This window comes from Rhamphochromis sp. 'chilingali' (assembly GCF_963969265.1).
Source record: "Rhamphochromis sp. 'chilingali' genome assembly, chromosome: 4".
In the NCBI taxonomy this organism is placed as follows: Eukaryota; Metazoa; Chordata; class Actinopteri; order Cichliformes; family Cichlidae; genus Rhamphochromis; species Rhamphochromis sp. 'chilingali'.
Window position 1 is genome coordinate 27,294,500 of NC_137948.1, and position 26,430 is coordinate 27,320,929.

The 26,430-nt window shown below is 41.7% G+C and overlaps 2 protein-coding genes across 14 annotated transcripts in view; one reads left to right on the forward strand and one right to left on the reverse strand.

Annotated features, from left to right (window-relative positions):
• dclk2a (doublecortin-like kinase 2a) overlaps nt 1–11,468 on the forward strand; it is a 42,254-nt gene extending 30,786 nt beyond the window's left edge. For 3 of the 7 annotated variants that reach the window (XM_080880593.1, XM_080880595.1, XM_080880594.1), the window contains 9 exons: nt 406–463; nt 787–906; nt 1,000–1,146; nt 1,236–1,369; nt 1,669–1,746; nt 2,555–2,651; nt 4,559–4,639; nt 4,731–4,844; nt 8,305–11,468. In XM_080880593.1, coding sequence (XP_080736719.1) covers nt 406–463; nt 787–906; nt 1,000–1,146; nt 1,236–1,369; nt 1,669–1,746; nt 2,555–2,651; nt 4,559–4,639; nt 4,731–4,844; nt 8,305–9,060 — 1,585 coding nt within the window. In that variant the 3' untranslated portion in view covers nt 9,061–11,468. Of the gene's footprint in view, nt 1–405; nt 464–786; nt 907–999; nt 1,147–1,235; nt 1,370–1,668; nt 1,747–2,554; nt 2,652–4,558; nt 4,640–4,730; nt 4,845–5,300; nt 7,855–8,304 lie in introns of those variants that run through there. The other 4 variants (XR_013971433.1, XR_013971434.1, XM_080880596.1 and 1 more) reach the window with 4 other exon arrangements.
• A 113-nt stretch (nt 11,469–11,581) lies between these two features.
• Nucleotides 11,582–26,430, reverse strand: part of lrba (LPS-responsive vesicle trafficking, beach and anchor containing) — a 172,739-nt gene continuing 157,890 nt past the window's right edge. For 5 of the 7 annotated variants that reach the window (XM_080880583.1, XM_080880587.1, XM_080880584.1 and 2 more), the window contains 7 exons: nt 25,160–25,225; nt 23,279–23,434; nt 21,263–21,430; nt 17,526–17,627; nt 16,937–17,133; nt 14,025–14,176; nt 11,582–12,884 (listed from right to left, as the gene is read on the reverse strand). In XM_080880583.1, coding sequence (XP_080736709.1) covers nt 12,794–12,884; nt 14,025–14,176; nt 16,937–17,133; nt 17,526–17,627; nt 21,263–21,430; nt 23,279–23,434; nt 25,160–25,225 — 932 coding nt within the window. In that variant the 3' untranslated portion in view covers nt 11,582–12,793. The remainder of the gene's footprint in view (nt 12,885–14,024; nt 14,177–16,936; nt 17,134–17,525; nt 17,628–21,262; nt 21,431–23,278; nt 23,435–25,159; nt 25,226–26,430) is intronic. The other 2 variants (XM_080880586.1, XM_080880582.1) reach the window with 1 other exon arrangement.

Genomic DNA, 26,430 nt, shown 5'->3' on the forward strand with positions numbered 1-26,430 from the left:
TGTGTGTGTGTGTGTGTGTGTGTGTGTGTGTGTGTGTGTGTGTGTGTGTGTGTGCGTGCGTGTGTGTGCGTGTGTGCGCGCGCAAGATGTCTTGCACCTTTCTAGAAAGTACTTATGTGAACACACTGTAAACAAACAGTTTAGATTCTCAGTTTCTTACCAAAATACAGTGTATATGTCATTGAATAAACATTTGCCTGCGCCTGCACGGTTTCACAGCTCACACTCTGCATAACAAAGTTTATTTGCTACATCTAGAATTCCTCCCCTGTAACGATGTGACGCAGCGCTCCTGCAAAACCATAACCGAGCGTCTCCAGCGAGCACTTCATTTAAATTACAGACACTGCTGTAGCTTCACTGCTGCGTTCAGTGTTATCCCCTAATTGCACTGTTTCTGTTCAGGTCCACGGGGAAAGAGTTTGCCCTGAAGATTATCGACAAGACAAAGTGCAGCGGAAAGGTTTCACTTCTGTTCCTCTCTGCCTCCTCCTTTTATTCCTCCCTTTGCATGTGTCACTTTCAGTCAGACGTAAGCAGGCATCATATGTTGGTGCACTGCACGGTCACACCTGTGTGCCTCTGATGCTCAAAGCTCGATTAAGTGATATTGTTTATTCACACCCTTGTTCGCATTACCCTCATACTTTCACACACTTACACAATGACACACCAGGATTCGCTCATGTTTAACGCACAACTCAGATCTTTTATTATTAGCGCAACAACTGAGCGTAGACACCGGGGCGCTAGCCAACTCTGAGTGAGTGTGTGTGTGTTTCCTAGGAGCACCTCATAGAAAATGAAGTCGCTGTGCTCCGGAAGGTGAAACATCCCAACATCATCATGTTGATCGAGGAGGTGGACACTCCCTCTGAACTATACCTGGTTATGGAGCTGGTGAAGGTGCAGTAGAGGCTGAGGGGGGAGTGGGTGGCTGAGGGGAGAGGGGTCATTTCTCGTTTTGCTGTGTAAAACACAGTTGTCATATTTTCGCAGGGAGGCGATTTATTTGACGCCATCACCTCCTCGGCCAAATACACAGAGAGAGACGCCAGTATCATGGTGTACAACCTCGCCAGAGCGCTGAAGTACTTACACAGCTTGAACATCGTCCACAGAGACATTAAACCAGAGAATCTACTGGTATGCATTTACAAACATGCTGTGTTTTGGGGTGGGTCTTACAACAAATCCAGATCCTCTGTGGGCTTTAAATGAGTATTTCATTCTAGGTTTTTGAGTACCCAGATGGCACCAAATCACTGAAACTTGGAGACTTTGGCCTAGCTACAGTAGTCGAGGGCCCCTTGTATACTGTATGTGGCACTCCTACATATGTGGCTCCAGAAATCATCGCTGAGTCAGGGTAAGCTGGACGCTTTGACGCAATATGCTTTAGTATTGTGCTGTTGTAATCAGCTGACTGAAGATTAAAAAGAAAACTGTATTTTATACCAGTGTACAATACAGCATGACAAACTACGCATACAGTATGTGGCAGCAGGCACGTTTATGTGGTAATATGTACTGTTGTACCGTTACAGCAGATTAGAAACTTTCATTTGTCAAATGTCAAAATGTTTTTTCTGTATTTTTATGTCCAGAAAGAGTTTGCTTTAAACGATTTAGTCTTTTTCTGGCTCTGTTCTTACCCTCATTTCACAGTTATGGCCTGAAGGTGGATATCTGGGCCGCAGGTGTCATCACCTACATCCTCCTGTGTGGATTCCCTCCTTTTAGAAGGTACTCGGTTCACATAGTTCAGTAAACAAACATGTAGAGGGACGTGGTTTTCAGTTTTAAAGGTAGATACTATATCACAGGTGGATAACAGGTGATGCCATATATTGCTACCATACTTTTTTGCCTAGATTTAATGAGCGAGGATGCTGTTCAAGTTCATTTGGTGTCAATATATCAATGACAAGCTAGCCATGCCCTAAAATATGCTTTACTTTGTATTTACTTTTTATATGACACCCCAGCTTATTAAACTGAGATAGTGCAGTATTAAACTAGAAAGTGGAGATATAGATTGAGTCTATAAATTAGATAGGTCATAACCAGGCCAGAAGTCAGATTTTTCTATCTTCTTATTTTTCCACCCACAGGAGTCACCCCCTGCTGGCCATTAAAACGAGTGCAGCTTAACTTTGCAGTCCTGAAGGCTATGCCAGTCATTAATATACAGTCTATGACTTTGAGCAAAAAATTCAATCTTTTCTAAATTGTCAGCAGAAATTCAGCAACGTTGTCAGTTTGACTTTCATCACTGTCAGTTTGCTACATCTGTACGCTGTCGCTGATATTAGTCACTGTGCTAAGGATTTTGTAATTTGATTTACGTTAATGTGACCCATATGTCATCTCTAGCACTTCATGTTTATGGCAGTAGCCACAAATTGAAATTCAAAATGAAAGGATTTTATTATGCAAAGTACAATACAGATGGTTCAGTTTTTTCACAGTTTAGATGTATGTCACGTTTGCTGAGTAATGCATTATAAATTCTGAGTTGTTTTTCTGAGTGTGTGTTTCTCCTTCAATATAGTGAGAATAACCAGCAAGAGGACTTATTTGACCAAATCCTTCAAGGGCGACTGGACTTTCCCAGTCCTTACTGGGACAACATCACTGACTCAGCTAAGGTCAGGACCACTGATTTACAAAATTCATATATATTCATTAGATGACATTACTCTGGAGGGTTACGCTACCCACTCTGTTGTTTAATCCTTACCCTTCTCTCTGCATTGGCTGCAAAAAGCCTGAAACAAGCCTCCAGCTTTTTTAGTTCAAGTATACAAGAGTAGAGACTCCTGTAATAGCTGCTTTCTGCTGAAGGACGCAGAAACCCCCTCAATTCTCTAAGTTAATGTCAAGTATTAAGGTGGCAGCCGGCACTCAGCGTGCAAGACCTAACTGCTAATTAAACACACTTGTGTTACAGTGGCTTTGTCGCTGTAGACATGAGCACAGTTATTGATGCCACACCATGAGGCAGCGTGGCGTAATGAAGCTGTAGATCTAAGAGAGCACGATTTCTCTGGAAACAATATATGCATACGTGACTTCCTGAGTGCACATGTGCACAAATGGTCATTATTTATATTTTAAAAAGTGGTTCTTTTAGGAACATGTTTATAATTTATTGCAATGCAGAAACCAGCTTTGCCAGGAATATACATTTCCAGTTTTTTTGTTGAGATAATAGTTTTTTTTCCCCTCCCAATAAAGCAGTTAAAACAGATAAACTGCTCCAGAAACAAATAGCATAAAGCTGTCAGTTATCACCATGCTTGGTTAGCATGGTGTATCCATAAATTGTATAAATGCATGAGACCGGTACAAATATATGCTAATAGTACATAAAATCCTGTAATTTACTTCTTGCACAGTATTTTAGTACAATTATCAGCACTCTAAGCAATATTAGTTGTCAAATAATGACAGAAAAATACTCAAAAGGCTACTAGCAAGAAGCTAACTAGCAGTCATCTAGGGTCAGCTGCCAACCCTTACTAACACTTAATTTTAAGATTTAAAAGTGTTTAAAGTGTGAGTAATATCAAGCACAGTTACTATGAAGGGGTAAAATAACTAGAGTGACCAAAACTGCTCTTTGCAACATGCTGTAGATCATGTTTCTGTTTGCTGTAAAGTTGCATATTTTGACATAGGAGTTTATGGAGATCGGTTCACTTTTTGAGCTAGCATCAAGGAGCTGTAGTTTATACTTGTTCCACACTTTAATTTTCAATTTAACTCAAAATCCACTTGATTAGTTCAAGCATACACCCACCTGATTCTGTGCATTGGTATTTATCAGATGGACTGAAATGCGACTATACATGGATGATTTTGGCCTGCAGGTAGTCAGTGTTGCCAACTCCTCAGTAAGGAAAATCGCTATTGGCTGTCCTAAAAGTCGCTAGAAGTCGCTACATGACGCCATCGCCTAATTTGCATAATTGGTCATGCTAATGTAATTGTAACCTATGTTGTAGGCGAGAAAAATAACATTGTGGAAGAGACATAAAGTGAGTAAAAAACGTCCTAAATGCATTTAGAATTTATTTAGAACTACAAATTAAATTTCTTTTAGCAATTATTGTTTTTTTAATGTCACAATTCCAACCCTGCTCCTCTATCCGGGCTTGGACTGGCAAAAGTGACCCGAAATAGGCACTCTGGGGGAGTTGCTTTGTGTGTGTGTGTGTTTATAAGTAGTTTTAAACCTTGTGATCCCCAAAACAACATAACAATAAAAGAAGAACTGACTGCGTTACAGTCATGCGCGATTCATTTGCTAGTCGCTTTTTAGAAAAAAAGACGCTAAGGGGGTCTGAAAACTCGCTAAACATAGCGATAAAGTCGCTAAGTTGGCAACACTGCCCACGGGTTTGCTAGAACATCTTCATCGGTCACATATCAATTTGGCACTTATTTCTTGTTACACCGCCGCCTGGTGGCCAAAAACCCCCCGAAAAGACTTTAAGTCTAAAGGAAATTTATCTTTAAAGCTGAACTAATCTAGTGTTGTGAAATGTTGCAGGAGCTGATTGGAAAGATGCTGCAGGTCAACGCTGAGGCTCGATACACAGCACAAGATGTTCTCTCACATCCATGGGTCACGGTACTCTAACACAATCTGTATTAACACAGCCCGAGACTGTGGTTATTTGTTTCTGTGTGGATTTCAATATTGTGTGTTTGTGTGTGCCAAGGATGATGCAATCATGGAGAATAACATGAAGATGGAGGTGACAGGTAAACTGAAGACGCACTTCAACACCGCGCCAAAGCACAGCACCACCACAGCCGGGGTGTCAGTCATCATGGTAAGCACCTGGAACGAGACATGATTTGTTACATATTTCTGGAGGGGTTTTTTTTTTCAATCCTGTAACTGTAATGAGATTACCTTTCAACGATCTCCTAAATCTAAATCAGCAATACTGATGTCTTGGTGTGGGTTTAGTTGTAAGTGACCCGGAGCCTGCAGTGGGATGAACATGTCAGGCCCTTTTCCAAGCATTTACTGCGTGATTGTGAATGTTTGACCCAAATACACAAGATTGCGCTCCTAACCAAACAAAGGTTTAGTTGACCACTGGGCCAAGAATTTCTGATCTCGTGTTCATCCAGGAAGACACGGATGAAGCCATAAGTCTTAAGACTTCAGAGACAGAAATACACAATTTATTCCCGTAGTATGGGCAGCTCTTCATCTTGTCTCTTTCAAGCCTCATTTACATCACTTCCTGTTGTACAGTTTGACTTCCTCTCCTCATCAGGTCACACCACCCATGAGCTGAGCACAGTCTCTTCAGTCTGTCTAAAGTGAAAGCAGGATGGTGGGGGTGGAGGAAGGAGAAGATGTCTTTGATTAGAAATTTGATTTGGCACTCCAAGCCTCATTCTGTTGTAAATCTCATTTGACAGTTTGAGGTGTAATTGCGGGCCCTGGCCTCGGCTCCTCCTCTTCCTCCTCCTCTCCACGCTCTTCCTCCACCCTCATCCTCACCCCTCCCTCACACCTGACCCAGGACCACAGGGGACGCCTGGAGCTGAGAGCTGGGTACACACTTCTTACCACCGCCCCTCTTAACTCCCGTCATCCTCTCCAGCTATCACCCTTCCGCTCGCACTCTTACTCCATCTACAACAACTCCCATCCCCACCCCCCAGTCTCCCTCCTCACCCTCCCGTCTCACCCTCCCTTTCCCTTCCTTCCTGCTTCATTCTCCGACCCCCTGTTCCACTTCTTGGGCTGCCAGCTGCAGTGACTGCACTCACTAACACTGTGTCCTGGATTTAACCCCCTGACTCTCTGCACATGTGTCACTCTGCTCCTTTTATTCACATTCAGCTCCTTTTGTGCTGGTCACAACGTTTATATAATATGATTAAAAAGAAAATGTTGGTTTGTCTTGGGGGTTTTTTTTGGAGGGGGGGGGGGGTGTTGGATCATACTGTCACTGAGGTTTTAAAAGCATGTTTACACTGCTAGCGCAATGCAGTTTGCCTCCTTCTCTGTATTTATTATGTCAGTCATCACATTTGTCTTAAAGTCAACTTTCTGTAACTGCTGATCTAATAAATCAATGATTGGCTGCTTAGCAGTCATTCCCATTTTTGATAGTCTGGCGCCACCTTGAGGAAAAGCTTTGGAAGCACAAAGTTGTAGTTGCAGAGAAGGATTCAAAGTGTCTTTATGGCTTGGATGTAAGACTCCATTTGCGCATTTTAAAGAAATAGGGCCAGATTGTTCTGTGATGTCTTTGTTGTCTACAAATCCAACTTTTTAAAAACACCCAGTGATGTCTTATTAAATGGACGAGCACTTCTTTTAGCAAAGCTGCCGCAGAGAGGGACAATGATGCATTTGTTTAAAAGAAAAAGGGAATATTAACATTTTGCTATAGCATGGTAACTAATTATAGCATCCATGTTTAGAATAACACAAGTGTAGAATACGTTTGGCCCACTTGAATAAGTCGTCATTAGTTATACAGTTGTGTATATCATAATCATCTGGTCCCAGTCACATTACTGACCTCATGCAAATGAACCTAGTTAGTTCTAAAAGACTCCTCTAGCTGTTTCTGTTTAGTAGCACTTACTTCTACAGGATTTTGTTACTACAATCTCAACTGTTTTCAGACACGTTGCTGGAATAAAATTCACGGAACGAGCAAAGTGTCTCAGTTTAAACATTTTTGTGTTCTCTTATGAGATTTGTAGGATTACATTATAATTTATGTTTTACATACCAACCCAACTTTTGAGGAATTGGGGTCATACAATATGCGCTGTTCCCTGCAAGTCTTTTTCCTAGTTTGATCTGGAACGTACGTCACAGCACGCCACGGTCAAAGTTCAACACTAAGCCAAAGTTGTAGAGCGGCGTGGAGCCGTCGTCACGTTGTATGTGAAGGGGCGTTTTATGCAAGCAGATATCTTTTTGAAATAATCCACTGTATCCGCCATTAAAAAACAAACAATAACAAAACTCACCTGCAAACTATATCCATCGTTTATATACAGTCTCTGTATGTACTCTTATTAAACTGCCTAATAGTGTTTTTATTAATCCGAACACTTAACTTCCAGCAATGCCTTTGGCCAAACGATTGACCGTTTATTTTCTCCAAAGGATTTAGTTTTCTATTTTGTACAGTTTCACTTGTTTGTCCAGATTATTCACTAAAAATCAAGCTATTTAATAATCATCAATTATTAACTCTTCTGTCACAATTTATCTATTATAACTTCCTGCTCAGAAAACTGTGCTCAGTTCTTTAACTTCCACATTTCACTCTGAGGTATGTGAGGTATGGGAGTCAGTGATCTCTCACCCACCAACAGACCTTAAACAACAGTTTATTGATTGAGTTATTTCACTGGGATTTGTTGACAGTGATAATAATTTTAAAAAAAAGTCTGGAGTGATTACAGGCTTTTCTTTTAAAACTAAATCCACATTTAATCCACTCAGTCCTCTGATTGTTATGCAGCACTCGCTGACACTAACCCTTTTACAGAAGGTTTCACAGTTTGTTCCACGTCAGTCCTCTGAAGGAGCCTTTTGGTTGGGAGTAGTTTGACTTGAAACGGCGCAGCAGCACTGAGCTGGAACAACTGTCCACCGGCTGTCATGCTTGTTGTGTTGACTTTTCTTTGTGAAGCTGTGAGTAAGACTAGTCTCTGTCCCTTTTTTGCTTCTTCCCCACCTCCCCCGCCACCTTCCTGCTTTTCGTCCCTCTGATTTAGCTCCAAGGCAATGGTATGTACTAACACGATGCTACGCCTCGTCTGTTCTGCTGCTGAGATTCAGCAAAAGGGCAAGTGAGGAACGTTACATTTACTAGTTTTTGTCTTCAAAGTATTCTCAAGTATGTGTTATTTTGGTTGATTTATGTAAAAGTGAACCATTAGGCATCCGTACAAAGTAAAAGTTCCCTTTCTCATTTGCCCTTCGTCTGTACATAGAGTAGCACTTTGATGTGGTTTTCTTCCCGTTTGGGTCAGTCTTCTGTGCAAAGCGTACTTTCTTTTGGTGAACATCTTTCAGTTTTTTTGTGTCCATTTATTTCCATTAGCTTCTTTATTCATTCATTTTGTTTACTCACTAAAAGCTGGGTCAGTAGTTCTGAAAAAAAGAAAAACAAACACAGAAGGATTATTTATGCTAAATGAATATGATTTCCTGAGATCAACCCGCAGTATCTCTTTCTGTTCTGACTGATGTTGCTGGATGCACGCGCATCAAGCTGATGGTTTGTTTTGTTCCTCCAGAACACAGCGCTAGATAAGGAGACCCTTCAGCTCACGGCCCGTTGTTGTCCAGGGCCACAAGCGGTGCCATGTTCGCCCCTGTTGCATGGCACTGAAGTCCCATCTGCTCTTCCGGACCAGTCGGCGTCACCATTTGCCAAAGTACCCGAATCTAACGAGCTGGCTTCAACAGAAACCGCTAGGCCTGATACTACGTCCAAATCTGCACCTCCCCACTCCGATTCTCCGAATGACAGCCACACATTAGCTGCTAAGCTTGACCTGCCCACCTCTAATCTTTTAAGTTCACTTCAGTTTTCTCCTTCACCCTCTGTTGAAACTTGTCCCATCAACTCTTTGCTCATTTCTTCTCCACCACAAATAGAAACCTCCCCAACTGCTGCCCCCTGTTCGTCTTTAGAGTCTACCTCACCCTTGTGTCCTCCTGCTGTTCTCACATGCATAGCTCCCTCTGCACCCATCTCCCGTCCTTCCCCGGCATCTCTGATCGAGCTGACCACAAATGCTCCCTCTGCTTGTCCTACCAAACAAGCAGCATCTCAGCCTTCCTCACCCACTGTCTCCCCGATCCAGCCCGTTGTGTTATTCCCTCTCTCATCCCCAACAAAATGTGAGCCTTCCTCCCCCTCACCTATCCATCCAACCCTGTTTCCCTCTCCTCCTTCCACACCTCTGAGATCCACCACCCCGCCCTCTCCTTTTTGCCCTCCTTCTCCTATCCCTTTAACAGCCGAAGAACTTGTGGAGAAGCTCTAAACACTCTTATCCCCACAAACAGAAACCATAGGATGAAACATCTCAATTAGCATTTCCTGGTAGATGTAAACTGAGCCAGTGACCGCTGTGACCATGCCTTTTCCCCTCATATTCTTTTCCCGCTCCTTTTATTAGACAAAGGATATGAGGCATTTTCTGTACTCTGTTGATTGTATATATGTTTTTATTTATTAATTGAGGATGTTGAAAGGGAATGAACTGAATATCGTTCTTCTGAGTGGTTTGTCTTTTGAATTCATACACTGCTTAGTCAGATTTCTTGTTTTAGCTTCCCATTTGGAATCCCCGGGGCCCCTTTTTAAAGGGTTATTCAGTACAAACGCATAGCAAACTCCTAGAGAGGCTACTGTGTGTGATTCTGTATGCGTTTTTCAATCACTTCACCATATCGAAGTCCCAAATTTGCTAGACTGTCTACCTGTAGTAAAGTCATCCTGATGATAGTGGCCAATTGACAATTTCATGCATTGTGTCGACAAAGTAAAGGTGGCATCTGCCAAAGTAGCCCATGGCTAAGGAGTCAGAGAGTGTTTCAAACAGCTTTAGCTCCACGTATGTGTTTGAGTGTAAAATTGGGAATCATCAGATCTGTTAAATTTGAAAGAAATGGCTGTTCACACGCAATTTTGAAGCTACGTCTACAGTAACATCCAAATGACCTCTAGTGCAGCAGTTCCCCAAATATTGTGTTCTGCAATTCTTCCAAAAGTGAGAAATGCTGCAAAAATAGTCTTAGGAAAATTGCTGTTTTAAGATCAAAAGTTTCCTCTTCTGCTCATCTATCCTCTTTATCATTTTTCAACTCCTTAGATTTATTAGCCAATGTTAGTTATAAACAGAGTGCTGGTTACAATGTTTCTACTCACAGCAGCACCCTGGAACTGGAACTGTTTGGAAAAAGAAGCATAAAATCTAATTTGGGTTTTTTTTTGTGAGCACAAAGTATAATTCTACCCTTCATGATGGACTGGAGACAGACGTGTGATGGACATCTAAAAACAACTAGCTAAAGGTCATTGCATGTCCAGGCACTACTGAAGGAAAGTAATGTACTCCGTACGTGTATTTGAGTCATTAAAGTCTCTTTGTTTGAGTAGCCGACTGCAACTTTCACTCATACGCTTTATTTGTATGTATTGTGCTGAACTACAGCTGTGAGCACATGTAAAGAGAAGAAAGATCCAACAGATGTTAAACCGAACTGCACGGTAACTTTTATTTAACCGAAACTCTCAATACAGACGTGACTGGTACTGTACAGGAAAAACATACTTGCTGGTATATTCTCTCCGGTCACCACTATGTCATGAGCTATGCACACTCAATGGCCACTTTGTTAGGTACACCTGTTAAACTGCTGCAATTGACACTTTGTCAGGTTTGAGTCTTGATTTTCCAATGTAAACAACATGGCATGGATCCATCCTGCCCCGTGTGGTGGCGTAATGGTGTGGGGCTTTATAGTTTTATTATAGTTAACTAAACTAAACTAAAATTTTGAAAATTAATTCAAACAAAATTATATAGAAGGGATCTTTAGATTTAGTATTTGTTAGTCTGGTTAAAAAAAAATGTTATTACATCTTGCCTGATGTGGTATTAATGGACATATTTGAGACTCTGGATGCGAGTCAGCAGCTTAAAAATTATTATTATTTTTTTTAAATGACGAGAAAAATATGCCCTCCATACTGAACAATAATAATTTAAAAAACTAAAACTAACACTGAAACTCATCAAAACTAAAGTAAAATGAAACATTTTCAAACGATAAAAGCTAAACTGAAGGTGGCGCAGTGGTTAGCACTGTTGCCTCACAGCAAGAAGGTCCCAAGTTTGATTCCAAAGGGCCCGGGCCTTTCTGTGTCTGTGGGGGATCTCTCCCAGTCCTCTGGCTTCCTCCCACAGTCCAAAGACATGCAGTTAGTGGTGTTAGGTTAATGATTCTTAAATTGGTGCCTGCAGGTGTGAATGTCCAACTAGTAAGGTGTACCTAAAAAAGTGTCCAGTGAGAGTAAAACCACAGGAATGATTATCCTGTTATGATTATTGAGTTTGGACTCGATCACAGGCCAACAGCTTACAGATTACCTTCATCAAAACCAGATCTCACTCTCTGCAGCGTAAAAACAAATAAAGTGACCTGTTTTGTCGTCAGCAGAGCCAAATCCTCCGCTGGTTTAGCAGTTTTTTTCACTGCATGAATACTTTCTGTTCACAAATTCAAGTTGCTACATGGCCTAATTTTTCTCCTATGTACTGTATATGTAGTCAAAGTAGATTTTCATGCTTTAACAGTTTGTAAAGCAAAAACTGTATGAGAAGAGCAAATGTATCAGTGGTTTTTATGAGGCGCTGAGTGGTTGCTTTTAATGTCCCACTATTTTAGAGTGGTTCAGCAATAAAGACTTGAAATTAGTATTTGTTTTTGTGTTGGATGTGTGGGTTACCACTAGGGGGGGGCTGAGTCACACCTTATAAAAGATACACCAAAGGACAATTCAGGTTATAAAATTCCATTTTATTGTCAGAACTCATCACACAAAAACACTCCAAACTGATTGGAAGAAAAAGATAAAAGTAGCTCCCGTGTTGCTGGAGATTCAAACCATTTTAGAAATGCAACTTTAAAGAAAGGAATGCTTCCTGAAAATCAAAGATATAAGAGGACGACTGTCTAAAGATCAAAAGAATGTGTGTGATTAGCATTTAAGTATTGAATCACATTGATCAATCATTCTGTGATGAAAAGAGAGGAAAAAAATGGAAATGGTAAGTCCCTCCCCCTCGCTGCTCCAGCTTTCACTGCTCATCTCACTGCTTTGGAGACTAGACTCAAAGTGGACTGTGCTGAGGTGGTATGAGCTGAATCCTCAGCTCTTGATTTTAGCAGGGGGGAAAATAAAACAAGATTCACTGCTTACTCAGTCATAAAGGATATAAATCTTAAAAGGAGCTGAAAGCAGATTTTAACATTACAGAGTAAGTTTTATGTTTTTGATGTTCAAAGTATTAAATAACGCAAAGAGGTTGCACTGATGTTTTATGAGTAGTGAGCCATGCACACAAACGTAATCTCTTAGCAAGTACGGAGGTACAGAGGGAGTAAAAATTTTAAATATGGAGGACTACATTTAAACATTTTATATATAGTTATTTATATAAATGTATATTCCCTCTTCAATATCTTCCTGTGCTTCATCTACTCAAACACTTTATATCTATGTGCTGTGTTGCCAAAACAGGAAAAGCATGTTAAAATGAATGACAGCTTCATATTTATTCACCACATACACGCCTACAGAAAAAAAATCATTCACCCTAAAGTACACAAATATTTGGATTTTTACGTCACAGAGAAATGATTCTCACCAACTTCCCACAAATCCCTCGTTTCTTATTTTGAGAAGAAAATAGACTCTTACAGCTAAAAATAGATTTGTTTTTAACCGTAAAGTAACGTAACCCCCACCCTAAGACTGGTATGAAAATTTTCTATCTGATCTACAAAATATAGCAATGCCCTTTTTAAAAATAGTTTGATTCTTTTGCAATAACAGGACATGTTGGGTTTTTTCCTTCTTTCGTTACATTCAGGATATCAGGATATAGACAGAATAGTGCTTTTGATAAGAGTTCACACTTGCAACAGTTTGGATTTCCCCCGCCCTCCCCTCAACTCTTGTCAGTCAAGTCGCTGCTGATTTCACCCTCAGTATCTGGTCTGGTACTCGTGATGCCACCTGTTGAAGTCGTTGTAGAAGAGGACGATGCTTCCCGACGCCATGCCGGTTATGATGCACCTGAGGAATGTTAGGGGGGAACATCATGAGGCCGTGAAGGTGAGCTTAATGGTTTGCCTGCTCTCTTGAAGTGGAGGAAATTTTAATTTTGTAAGTTTGCTCACTTCCAAAAACACACTTTCTAACTTTTTTAATGTTAATGGAGAGGAACAGAAAATCAACCAAAAATCTAGAAAGAGACGTTACACAAAAGTTATACATCATATTGAGTGAAATAAGTATTTGATCCTCTACAAACTAACCAGAACTCTGGTTCCTACAAATTACAATCAAGCCATCAATTACACATACTCCTGACTTTAACTAGTTATGTGTATGAAGCACACCTGTCCACAGAATCAATTTCTTCCATTAAAACCTCTCCACCACTGTGGGTGAGACCAAAGAGCTGTCAAAGGACGTCAGGGGCAAGCTTGTAGACCTGCACAAGGCTACGTGGGCTACAAGACGCTTGGTGAGTAGGGGACAACTACTTGAAAACAGAAGAAATATGAAAACTCATGTGGAGTACAGCCCAAAGAACACCATCCTCACAGTTCAGCACAGAGGTGGACCCATAATGCTTTGGGGCTTAACAACTACTTCACTGTACTAAGGGACGACTGGATGGGGCCATGTACCATAAAATGTTTTAATCTCCTTCCCTCAGCCAGAACACTTCATGATGGGTTGTGAATGGGTCGTCCAGCATGACAATGCTAAACATATCGCTAAGACAACCAAGGAGTGGCTAAAGAAGAAACACATCAGGGTCATGGAGTAGTCAGCTGATTTTCAGACTTCAGTGCTTTAGAAAATCTCTGGAAGGATTTGAAACTTTGAGCTGCTAAGCAACAACAAAGAAACCCCCAAGAGACGTGTGACCAACCACAAGAAACATCCGACTGCTGCGATTGCCACCAAGAGGTTCTCCACTAAGTACTGAGTCATGTTTTGCTTGGAGATCAAATAGTTATTTTACTCAATGACATGCAAATCAATTTATAACTCTTATGCGATGTGTCTTTTCTAAAGTTTTGGTTAGTATTCTGTCTCTCTCCATTAAAACTAGAGACTGTTCGTTATTGTCCAAGTGAGCAAACTTCAAATAAATATAGCCACTGTTGTACATATGCATGATCTTTTGTTTGAGCGCGTTACCTTTGGTCATGTGACATGGCCATGGAGCGGATTCCTGCGTCACAGCCCGGATAGGTGAACAGCTGTTTGAGGTTGTGGACCTGCCAAACAGATACTACACCTCCATCACCGCCTGTCAGCAGGTATTGGCCATCACGGCTGAGGAGCACAGCCTGTGAAAGATGATCAGAGAACTTCCTTCTTAACTCTTCGCTTCCATCATGCAAAATCAATTATTTACCAGCGTCATCTGTTAAGTGTCCCACAAAGGTCAAACTCAAAGGTTTTCAACTTGGTAGCGTGTGCATAAATTGCCTCTGAATAAGCCGCTGATCTGGGGGCAGTTTGTCTCTACCGTCAAAGCAAAGCTCGTACCGCGAGGTCGAGCGATCCGACAAAAAAAAAAAATCTCAGGTCAGCGCCGCCATCCTGAGGGGTTTTTCTGCACACAGACCCCGACCCGCAACAAAGATGGCTCCCCACAGCGAGGCCCGGAGATTTACTCGTCTCATCTGCTTTTCCTGCAAACTGTAGCGGCCGAACGGGTCCCGCGGGATTCACATGTACACAAATCAAGTCGTGTGCTGGAGTCTATTAAGAGCGCAGCGCATAGTGGAAGCTGAAACTGAACGAGTCGGGAGCATCAATCAGCAAGTAACCGTAGCCGATGAAATGACGAGGCAGAATGTTAAGTTCTAAAAGCAGCAAATGACACTAATTTAGAGCTTTTTGTCCTCTGCGGTTTTTGTGACATGCTTTGCGGCGATTCAGCGGGAGACGCTTCAATCAGCAGCCGCATGTGTGTTGAATTGGGCTCGCATTAAACGGAAAACTGAAACCTAAACTTGAAGTTGGAACAAGTCATTTTCAGGAACTTGATTCGGTAAGGAAAACATAAATAACCCTTCAAGACCTGCAGCCTAATTAAGCAAAAATGTTTTGTATGTAAAGAGAGGGGGGGGAAAAAGCTTATTTCTCATTCAGGCACAAACTTGGATGTGAAGGCGCTCCCACACACAGCTACACAAAGCGTTGCGCAGTGATGCCCTGGATTCTCAGCTGGCCTTGAGAATCAATCCAAACTAATTGTCACGTTAGATCATCGTCATCGTGGCGCACGAGCGAGCGCAGCTCCGGGTTGATTTGTGTGCTGTGGGTCTGCTTTGTGTCCACAGCAATTGTCTTGTGTGTCAACATTCGGAGTTAATCTGACAGCGGCGATAAAGACAAGCGCTCATTTCAGTCTGAGCCATCAACCAAACCACCACCAACACAATAACAGGTACAGTGAGATGAAAGAGAGCAAAGTGCTCGGCGCAGTTTAGCCAAGTTGCCTAAAAGTTTGTGACCACAAGCAACATAATAACGTTCAACAGAGCAGCAGTATAAGTAAAAGAACTATTTATCAGTTCTTATGCTGTATTAATGCACTTGTGTATCTACTAATGGAGTCCATGACCTTACTGGAGCCCAGCAGGAGGCAGGGGAGCTGGCAGACATGTCAGCCTGGCCAGGTAGGAGGCTGCAGACAGACATTATAAATCAGTCCTTTGCCACTGGGCGGCCAAACAAGATGGCCGATGGCTCTGTGGGGGCTAAGATGGCTACCCGGGCTCGGATGACTAAAAAATGACTCCAGCAGAAACACATGCACTTTTAATGCCCATATTTCCTACTTCTTTCAAGGAACAGTGGGTGGATTCTGGGGCTGGAGAAGGTAAAAAGTTTAATTTATGGTGCCGTTAATCCTCCTGTTACACGGACGCAGGCAGCGAAAGAACTGCTGGAATGGTTACACTGCCTGAGTTATACTAGTACTTAAAAGAATGTAATCCATTCAGTATGGCTCCTGTCACCCGATTCTGCTATTAGACTAGGATGCCGACTGTTAGCCTGTCATCTAACCTCTGACTCCAGACCCCTATAAATTCACAGTGCATACACTCTCTCTCACAGTCTTCCTCTCCGTTTCTGAGTGTGTACTGCAGGCCAGGACAAACACTTATTTATACTGGAGCCCTACTGTGCAGACGCTCCAAGGGCTGAGAAGATTGATTCTGGTATGTACCAGAGTGTACAAAATACTGTTGGAGTCTCAGACCAGGAGGGTGAAGCAGAGAGGGTGAGGCAGGCGGAAGGGAGGGAGTTGAGACTCTTACAGCCTCACTCCAAGATATTAGGATTCTCCTAATGCCATCTGACACGACTGGAATTTACAGCAGCAGAGGAGAGCCGACAAGAACGCCAGTAGCTTGAACTGTTCCCAAGTTTCATCTTCAGAAAGAAACCAAAAAACTGAAGCTCAAAAACTGTCTGAAGGACGCTGTTAGTTTCTCTTAAAGACACAAAGATCCAGCATTAGTTTCACAGGGATTGTAATGCACTCCGTCAGTATTTGAGTATATTTGTGGCTTTGTGTGGGAGCGGGGCTGGTTGGCAGGTTAGGTGCCTGGGCACAAGAGCTTTCTTAATAGGAAACAGGCACGCGGCTGCCTGTCAGAGCTAGCTTACATTTCCCAGGCCAAACCGGACACATCGGGTCGGGAAACCAAATGCAGTAGTCGCTATCTTATGTCACCCGAGCCACGAGGGAGGAAATGTGGGAAATGGGGAATGTGTCGTCCCGCGCTGCAGGGTAGTTAATGGTGTTGGTGTCCAGAGCTGACCACTCCTCTGGAATGTTTTCCGCCAGCGTCGCCAACGCAATTTGACCTGACAACAGAGCTCCGGATCAAAAGAGGCCTTTCCTCTGGTGTAATGCGGGTGAAAAGGAAAGAACAGATGTGAGGCTGTAAGTTTGTCCCGAGGCACAGCGACCTTTACCTCGCTCGCATCTAAAACCAAGACCGAGCTTTTAATCAGGGAGAGGACTTTCTATACTGATGCAGTGCAGACGCACACGTGCAGGCGCATGTGTGTGATCGTGTCCTCACCTTGACGCTGTCTTCCACTTCCATGTGCCTCAGCAGTTTGCCGTTGACACTGAAGAGGCAAAACTGTCCCTTGTCATAATAGATAACGCACTGTCCCTCGGCGGAGGACTGGATGAGGCGAGGCCGGAGGCAGCGCTCTGGTCCCTCCAGGGTCCGCAGCAGGTCCCCATTCATGGAATGGATCAGACAAGGACCCTCTATATACAGATGAGACGAGAGGTTAGAACAAATTAATCCGTAGCTTGATTTAAGCATAAATGACTTTTTAAAGTTTGTTTTTAGCTTATTCTTTTAATCTTCGGTGCAGCTGTACACCTATAGTAGAAATACTTATATCTTCTCTTTTCCGTCAGTTATTTAGAAAAAAATGACCTTCATATCTTGTTTATATAATTGCTGTTATTCCCACACATGTCTGTGCATCATCTCTGAAAAAACATCTGCTCATACACAGCTCACATACTCTGCAGGTGTTCCTAATATAGTGGCCACTGAGATTTGTCCTTTGTCTGCTCCTGTGCATTGTTAGTTTTAAATAGCAAGCAGCACAAGTGTAGCCTTACATTTTTACAGGGACAAACAGTCTCACCTTTGCAGCCGCTGATGACGAGACCCAACTCAGCACACACACTTGCACAAGTCACCTCGCAGTCGTGGCCTGTAAGGATGGCCCTCGGTGTGGTAAAGTCTGCTGGCAAAACACAAACAAAGCGAAGACAATCCTGGTATTACCATATGCAGTACTGCTTTATGGCCACTAGAAGGAGGTAAAGAAAAAATTAAAATTCTCCTTGATTGGTTTAGTCTTCTAACTGCAGTCACAGCTGAAGCTACAAAAATTTTCACTCCAAACTATTAAAAAATTTCTTTTTTAAAAAAGAGGCGGGCTTTCAAAAATAACCAAAAATAAAATTGCTAATTTCATCATCCTGGAGGGTGTTTTACATGTTATTTTATACGGATGCGCTGGGACTTGTTGCACAGTCTTTAAGCCTGCTTCTCCCCTCATTCACTCTCCCTTTCAAGCACTTGTCACCAAGGGCCTCCTCTTATGTTTAAAACCTTCTCCCCCTCGCTGCCTTCACTCGATCCAGATGTTTCTGCATTTGACAGAGAGAATGAGAGCCAGAAGGAAAAAAAGAGTGCGTTATGAAGTTTGTGTGATTTTGTTTTGGTTTGAGCTGTCAGGGTGAGCGACAAAACAAAATCGGCTGTTACTTCTCCATCTGTCTTCTGTCTGTAAGCACACGCATTGGCATAAATACGCTCATACGCACAGTTGCATCTTTGGACTGCATTTTTAAATATCGAGAGGTGGTCTTCCGCAACCTCAGCTCAAAAAGACAAGGACACTCACACACGCTTGAATTCCTAATAAAACTTTTCCAAAACTGTGCGCGCCAAAGCAATCGAGTATCAATTTAGCAACACAGAAAAGTGTAAGACAACATACCCATGTAGTAAATTATACTGAACATGCCTATTATTCACTTTTACTTTTAGTTATCAAATGCAATGTCATTTAAGACCTTTCCTTTGAAAAGTTGTTTCACACTGTAAGAAATTAATTGGAAACAACTACAACTAAAACTGAATGAATATAGGAGTTAATGTTAAAATGATATTTTGATCCAACTACAAGGTCACTTTGTTATCCCAGAAGATTTGTCTTCATATTTGACAAAAATAATTAAATTGTTTTCTAAGCTAAAAACGAAAATTAGGAAAAAACATTTTAGCAAACTGACACAAAAACACAAACTGAAATGTAAAAGTAACTGAAATGAAACTTTTCACTTTAAAAACTGACAAAAATACAAGTAAATAAAAAAAAACACAGGCCAAATGTGTCAGTACATTAAACACGAGAAGGTGTTAGTGTGTGTGTTTGAGACATCTACATATGCTGTGGGCCAAGTGCTTGTATTGTAATACCAAATCTGAACTTCTTGATTGTGCCCCTGAGTAACAACCCTATATTCAAACTATTAAGAGATTACAAATAAATTAAAATAAACAATTATTCTAAAAAAAACAACTCTGTTTCTGTTGAGATAATAACTGTTTTTGACTCCATTTTATTCTATTTTGTTCCTTATTTTAACTTGGTTTTGTATTGTCATGAACTATATTTTAATTTTTGTATAACTTGGTTTTATTTTATTGTATTTATTCATTTGATTCACAATGAAATAAAATAAAGACCAATTATAAAAGCAGAAAACTAAACCCAGTAGTAAAGAAAGTTCAGCTGCATGCCGACACTGTGTTTGATTGATTAAGTTAGTGTGTTGTGTGTATAAATGAATGTAGACCAGGAAAAATAACTGGGGAAGTATTTAAAGCACTTAAAATGAAAAGGTGAAAGCCAGATTTGGCACAAATTACATAATACAAATATATAAACCAAATTAAACCACACTGCATTTGGATGCTAGTCGGATTTACACATGAGCCACGTGATCAACAGCTAAGAGTTTTTTAGAAGTAGGGACAGCTGGTTTTGCATTTATTGGCTCTATAGCATCTCTTACGGAGTAACAGTTCACGCCCAGAATATGAAATGTTGAAATGTTATGCGTCTTCAAGCAGTCTGTGTTTGTCTCATTAGATTCCTCGGAAAGATGGAATAAAGGGATGAGTATTCTTCCTCCTTCTATATCAATCATGGCACTGTAGAGGTTTTAAGGGTGGACGCACCCCCTTAGCTTGTCGTCCCCTCAGATTATGCACCTCAATACTTGGAGGAGCAAAAGCTATCTACCGCGGTGATCACAGTCTCATGATCCCTCACTTCAATAAGATTTAATATCTCTTTTCATATGTTTGTTTAAAATGAGGTGGATAAAATGCCAGTTCATGAAGTCTAATTAAAAATAATTTATGATGTAATTATTACACTGGCAGCTTCTTTGTTTCTTTGTGTTCAGTGTTTAAAAAGAAATTCATTTTTGGGCCTTAGGAGTGGCAGAAGTGAACCTACGTACATTTATTCTCTCATATGGTGCGTTCAAAACAAGAGGAAAAAACAGAAATACTGTAGTTACTGAGTAAATACCACACTCAGATGATTCCTGTTAGGTGCCCAGCAGATGGCGATAGCGTCTGTAAAATCTTTGCTGTGCACAACATGTGGCTGCAGCAGGAACAAAGTGGGGATAGGTCATTGTGTGCATGTGCATATCAGCCATTCAGATGTATTTGTGTCAAGCTTATGAAGTGAGTGGGATGCCCACAGAACATTATGCATGCAAAGGAATGTGTGTGTGTGTGTGTGCAGGCTTTAGCTTTAACGTGTGTCTGTGGGAGAGGAATAAAGAAAGGTCTGCTGTCTGTATGCATTTTGTTAGTACATGTATGTGTGCATGCGTGCGTGTGTGTGCAGCAGAAGTTCATGTCTGGGAGAGCTTTCTGCGGTCTGGGGCAATGGAGCATCACATTGTGGTGGTGATGGGATGAGATGACGACTGCTTTGTCTGTTCCTCTAGCTTCAGCTTGGTAACCAGGAGTTTAGACTGACACACAAGCACTTGCAAGGACATGTACAGCACATGCATGGAAACATATTCATATATTTGTTATTTGTAGAAAATGTGCAGCTAAAGCAGTATTTTAAACCACTGGTTATCCACTAAATATGTTTAAAAAAAAAATCTTGTGTATTTCTGCTCTAAAATCCCGTGTATGGATGTGTTAGATGACCATCATCTGCACGATCATAAACCAATATGGCTTATTAACCAAATCGCAATTTGTCATAAATTTCATCCCACTTGTAATGGATCACTTATCAACATGTCCGCCAATCTAAGCTGACCAAATTAGCACCGAGGGGGCTAAGGACCGAGCAATGTGTGCGCCGTGCTTTGATCATGGCTAATGCCATATGTTATGGTAACGTAAGGGAGGCCCATGACATTTTTCACTTTTATCGACTAACGTGACCCCGTGGCCCTCGGATGGTGGTGAACTTTCATGCGCTGCCCGACGACCCCCAACATCACATTTAACGTCTCTAAGTGGCCCTCACTTTCACTCACATTAAAGACAGATTCTCACACACACTACACACCATATCTGGCTTCACAGAAATACACACGCACGCACGCAATCTCAGACACATTACCGAAAGCTGTTCCTGGTGCGACAGGGCTGCGAAATCCAATCTGTATGCAGGAGGCCTAGCTTGGTCAGACGAAACTAGTTGTTACTTTACAGAGGGAGGCCGTAAATCACACAGTCACATCTGTCTGCGAGAGAGAGAGCTCGGTGAAGAGCTGTGTGCGTGTGTGTGTGTGTGTGCACGCTCTCAGAAGGTGCACTTACTGCCTGGGCTCTCTCCAATGCTGCTATGCTTTCCGTTCCAGTACCACAGCAGCAGGGTGGCATCTCGCGAGCCCGACAGGACGTAGCAGTCGCCTCCGATGTACGACTCTGAGCGTGCCAGACACGTCACCACATCCCGATGTCCAAACACTATCTGGGTCAGTTTGCCTGCAAAAAGCGCACAAATTTTCAGGGATGTTCTTAGTAAATCAAAATTCATTCTTCTGTAAACATCAAAGGAATGAACTACTTAAAAATAGATTAAAACATCTCAACAATAAGGGAGATAGGGTTTTTTTGCATTGCAGTAGTCCTTTTGAACTTCCCACCATGCGTTTGTTGATCATCTGTCTGCTCAGTTAGTTGATCCACACAAGATCAGACTTCTACTAATTCCCAGACAAGAATAAATATTTGCTTCAGCTTTGTGTGTGCGCCTGTGCACATCCAGGGTGCTCTGTGTGTATATATAAAGAGGCTAATTGCTGTCAGATTCCCAGACCACAGCCCCACTGTCTAGCTGTCTAATACTCATTACGCTCCTCATAGTGTGACCTCTGCAGTCAAACAGTGGGTAGTTTGCAGCACATGACATTTCTGTCTGGGTGTCAGAATCGCTACCCGCGGGATAATTAAGTTGTATCTTGCTGAAAACGACGAGGATTATTATGAAACTTTCAAAGAAGAACAGAGACATCAAAGATGTAAAATGTTTGACATTTTATAAACGCTGAAAATAAGTAATGACGGGTGCTGCAATAATGGCTACCACGCACCTCGTATTAAACTCTCACTCTCATGCTCACACGCATGTGTGCACACCGACAAATTAAACTCGGTGTGTGTGTGTGTGTCACTGTTTGAGGCTACGGGTTTTGTGGATGTGTACCAATCAATTCTTGTAATTGATAAAATCCCTCAGTTCTTTAACCTGGGGGATTTAGGGACCTCGGTGGCAGCTGTTGAGCGTGTGCGATTAAACTGTGTTCACGTTCCAGTCGCACACCCCGGTGGCAGTCGCACAATAGAGCTATCTCTGTGCTCCCATCCCTCCTTCCCTCCCTCCTCCATCAAAAGACACAGAGGGCCTGGCCTGTAGAAATTGAATCGCATGCCCGTTGTATAGATGTGTGTAGAGTACTGAATGAGGCTGAGGGTGTGGGGGGGAGCATTGAGGAGCGGGGTACAGAGATGAAGCTTCAGACAGTTTCATTTAGGACCCCTGACCTGATGGCATTTGTGTGTGCACGAGAGCGAGTGTATTGGATGTGTGTATGCAAGTAGCACTCAGGCTTTAGGTGGAAAAACAGTAAGTTAACCAGCAAAGCAGAAGCAAAAAACAAAAAACAATCAAAATCACACTGAATCAAAGAAACCTAAAAAAAAAAGCCATTTTTGTGCTGTATAATGCATTTTAGTGGTAAAAAAGGCTTTGACACTGCTGACGACACACAAAGTTTGAACTTGTGCAAAAGAATTAAAAAGGAAATGAAAAGAGCCCCACTGTGGCAAGAAGGAGTCTAAATGTATAGCAACCAAACGTAGGACACTTGCCAAAACCACATGAAAGCAGATCACTGGGTCAGTGGCAAAATACATGCATGCCGTTTTATTTATTAGGTAATACTTGAATTCTAACAACTAATAGTAGTATTTCTATTGTGTTACATAACCTAATAGTTTTGAGGAAAACCACTAGTATTGAATTCATTGGTCTTTTCCGGACCACTAGTATGCCCAACCTGATGATGGTGCTAGAGGAAAGCCAAAGGAGTGTTATTCATTTTAAATTTCAATTTCATATGGCTTAATTTGTATCTAAATATGCTGTGAGTTTCCATACTGCCAAAAATATATATACACAAGAAGCTTAGTTAAAGCAAAAACATTACAGTGAGGATCTGATGTCAAAAAACAGCAAATGTGTGAAAGTCTTGGAGAGATTACAGGTATTTTAGTTTAGATACATTCACATTAGGCCAGTTGGATATTTGGTCTATTGTGGTGAAACGATACCTGTGTCAGTGGAGTAGACCCGGAAGCTCTTGTCCCAGAAACCACATAGAAGGATGAAGCGGTTCTCAGCCGTGATAACAAAACACTGCGAGCTGATCTGAATGCTCTGATCTAGCAGATCTGTGATCTGCCGACGGTGAAGACCCACGTTACTGGCTGGAAGGAGATGAGAGGAGATCAAAATAAACGGAGCAAAATAAAGATGTTTACATGTTGAAAATGCACAGATGTCCAGAGAAGTATGAAACCTGGAGCGTGATCCGAGAAACCCTTTACTGTTTTATATCAACTACTTTCAAAGAGCTCACACTTCAGCGCACCTCCACTAAGGTTTCAGCGCTGGGGTGCAAAGAAGATTTGCGAGGGAAAACATAAAACATCCTAGGGGTTAAGTTTATAGGGACTTCACATTTTCTATGAGAGTCTAAGAGGCTGAGTAATATAGAGCGTGCAGTCTTCACAAAATATGTACCCCACTCAAGTACGAACAGACCCAGAAAATTCATCTTGGCTGTGTAATTAAGCCAAGTTGGTTAGAAGCAAATTTACCGACATTCTCATTTCCACGAGAGGCGTCTTTTTTCTTCTCTAGAAATATGTTCGGTGTGAAGGGTTTCTTATTTGATGGGGTCAAAAGCAATGGAGAACAGGTGTCAGAGAAGACTGTCTAGAGTGGAAATTGAGAAAGTCCAGTATATCTGCTATGAATAATATTTCAACCGATTTTTAACATTCCCCAAAGCCACAGATGGCTCCACGCTCATCCTCAATTTACTGTGTTTAGCTCAGGCTCCTCCTGGAATGCAAACAGTGTAAATATATTACTGACATGAAAAATCCCAGCTACCTCCCCTAAAACACACACGCACACTCCCAGCAACACCAAAATTCATTATTTAGCACATTATTTATTCTTTAGTGTTAGAAATGAGATATACAGTAAACACTTTGGAGGATAAATATACTCCAAAACCTGTGCATTCAGTGACAAATCACACATCTGCTGAAGCACAGAACAGCAACACGCACTGAATGTGTAAATACTGATGCACAGATAAGATTTCTTTTATTCTGCCTCTACAGAGGGAGCATTGAAGCAGAGAAATACAGCACAGTGCGTGCAGATAAAGATGAATATCTGGGGTTCAACCCTGGTTATTTTCAGTAGTCTTTGGAAGGGGAAAAGAAAAAAAAAAAAAAAAAAAAAAGAGTGTGAATATGGTCTGATGAGACTAAGAGAGACCACAACACCCAGAGAGAAAAAACAGCCCCCCTCGCAGATGTGTATGAGATTGCAGGAGGCTGCAGGAAAGTAACAGAGCTGGGAGCAGATAGAGGTGGCTCGTCTCTCCCTGCTCTCTGCCAGCGCATCCCATACATCACTGCAGCTCGGCACTCTTCTCCTGCTCATCAACAAGTCGTGAAGGATGAGAGGCGCCCATATTGTCCTGACAGCCGTCCGCCGTGCATTCTCAATCACACATTATTACCACATTCATATTCATTTCCATTGACACGCGTCCTTTCCCTCCGCTCAAATTAAACCAAAGAGGATGCAGAAAGGGAGGGAGGAAAGGGGACGATGGAGAGGGAGAAAGAGGGGGAGTTGATGATGAAATGCCGGCCTAGGCCACAGCTCATTGCATTCCAATTTGCATGCAAATGGTTTAGTGTGAGAGCAGGGCCTATATCATCACGAGTGAACTAGGGCAGAGGCTGAGAAACAACTCTAATCTACTGTCCAGGGACACAGCCCAACAGACTGCCATGAGTCACCAAGCAGCGCGATTTAGGCACAAATCCACACAAAACCCCATTTCATGCCCACACGAAGCCAACTCCCGTGTGTGGATTCTCTACCGGTCGTAAAGGACAGCGTACCTATTAGAGGGTCAATTTCCACAGGAAGTTGGTACTGCTGGTCCTGCACCGTTGAGCCCTGATGACCTGACAGAAGAAGAAGACAGAGTGGATTAATATTGCAATTGTCTGGCCTTGCGGAGTAGGTGCTGGGTTTGAGGTCATTATAACACGCTGAAAACTATAACCATAAAGTCAGAGGCTCAAGAGTCGCTCCACAAATTAGACATCAGTGCTGTCAAAAAGCTATCGAGGCCATTCGGAGCACAAAGTATTACAAAACTAATTAATTATCCTGACAAAGTCAACTATAACATATTCACAGCAAGTGATATTTAGTCTAATTAACTCATTTTAAACTGGATTAAGTCGTCATGCATATACCCATTATGTTTAGAAAACTTAGATTGTAGAGTGAGGTAACAATTTTACCCTTTTACCACAAGTTTAGCAAGTAATCTCTCACGATAGAGCTTTTTATGTATTGTTTTAGTGATTTCAATTATGTTTAGCTGATATAATCATTCATTTACTTTTAACCTGTGTATTTTTTGGGCAGTTTATCCTTTACATTTAGTTAAACTTTTTCAGGTTCACTCTATCCATTAATTAATTGTAATAGTTTAGCTAATTTATTCACCAATAACCTGATTTTGATTTTTTTTTAAGATTCACATGTAATTATCAGTATTGTACACTTGTGTCACATCGGCTCTGAAATTAAAAAATAAAAGTAAAAAATGAAATGTGATACGAAAGTGTGCACTGCTTTCAACACACTCATAATTTGTCATTTTATTTCATGCGTTTATTCTGAGATTTTAAAAGCAGTTTTGGCAACTTTGCTCTGCACATCATTTATTAAACAGACTCCAGTGGGTCCCTACAATTAATCCACTATTTCCAAGCAGGAAAAATTGCCCAATATGGCCAGCCTGTGGTATGCATGGATGATGTCTAATTCCAGTGAAATCTGATCAGTGTTCATCCTCGTAAACTTAGATATCAAATTTAATATTTCTTCTAGGGCAGGATGGACGTTGAGTAAATAAGGTTTTGTGTAGTAAGCGGCTGATGTATGGAGGTGGACGTGGGACCTAATGCTGGCTGCTACATGTGTCACATTTGATACTGCTATCTAGTAGACACAGTCAACTGTCTCCCAAATCAACGTCCATCCTACAGAGACGAGGCAGGTTGATCTTCTGATAAATTAGAAGCTAACGTATGGAGGAGAAATGAACAGAAGCAGCATGAAAATAATTATGTGAAAGCAAACTCAGTTCAATAAC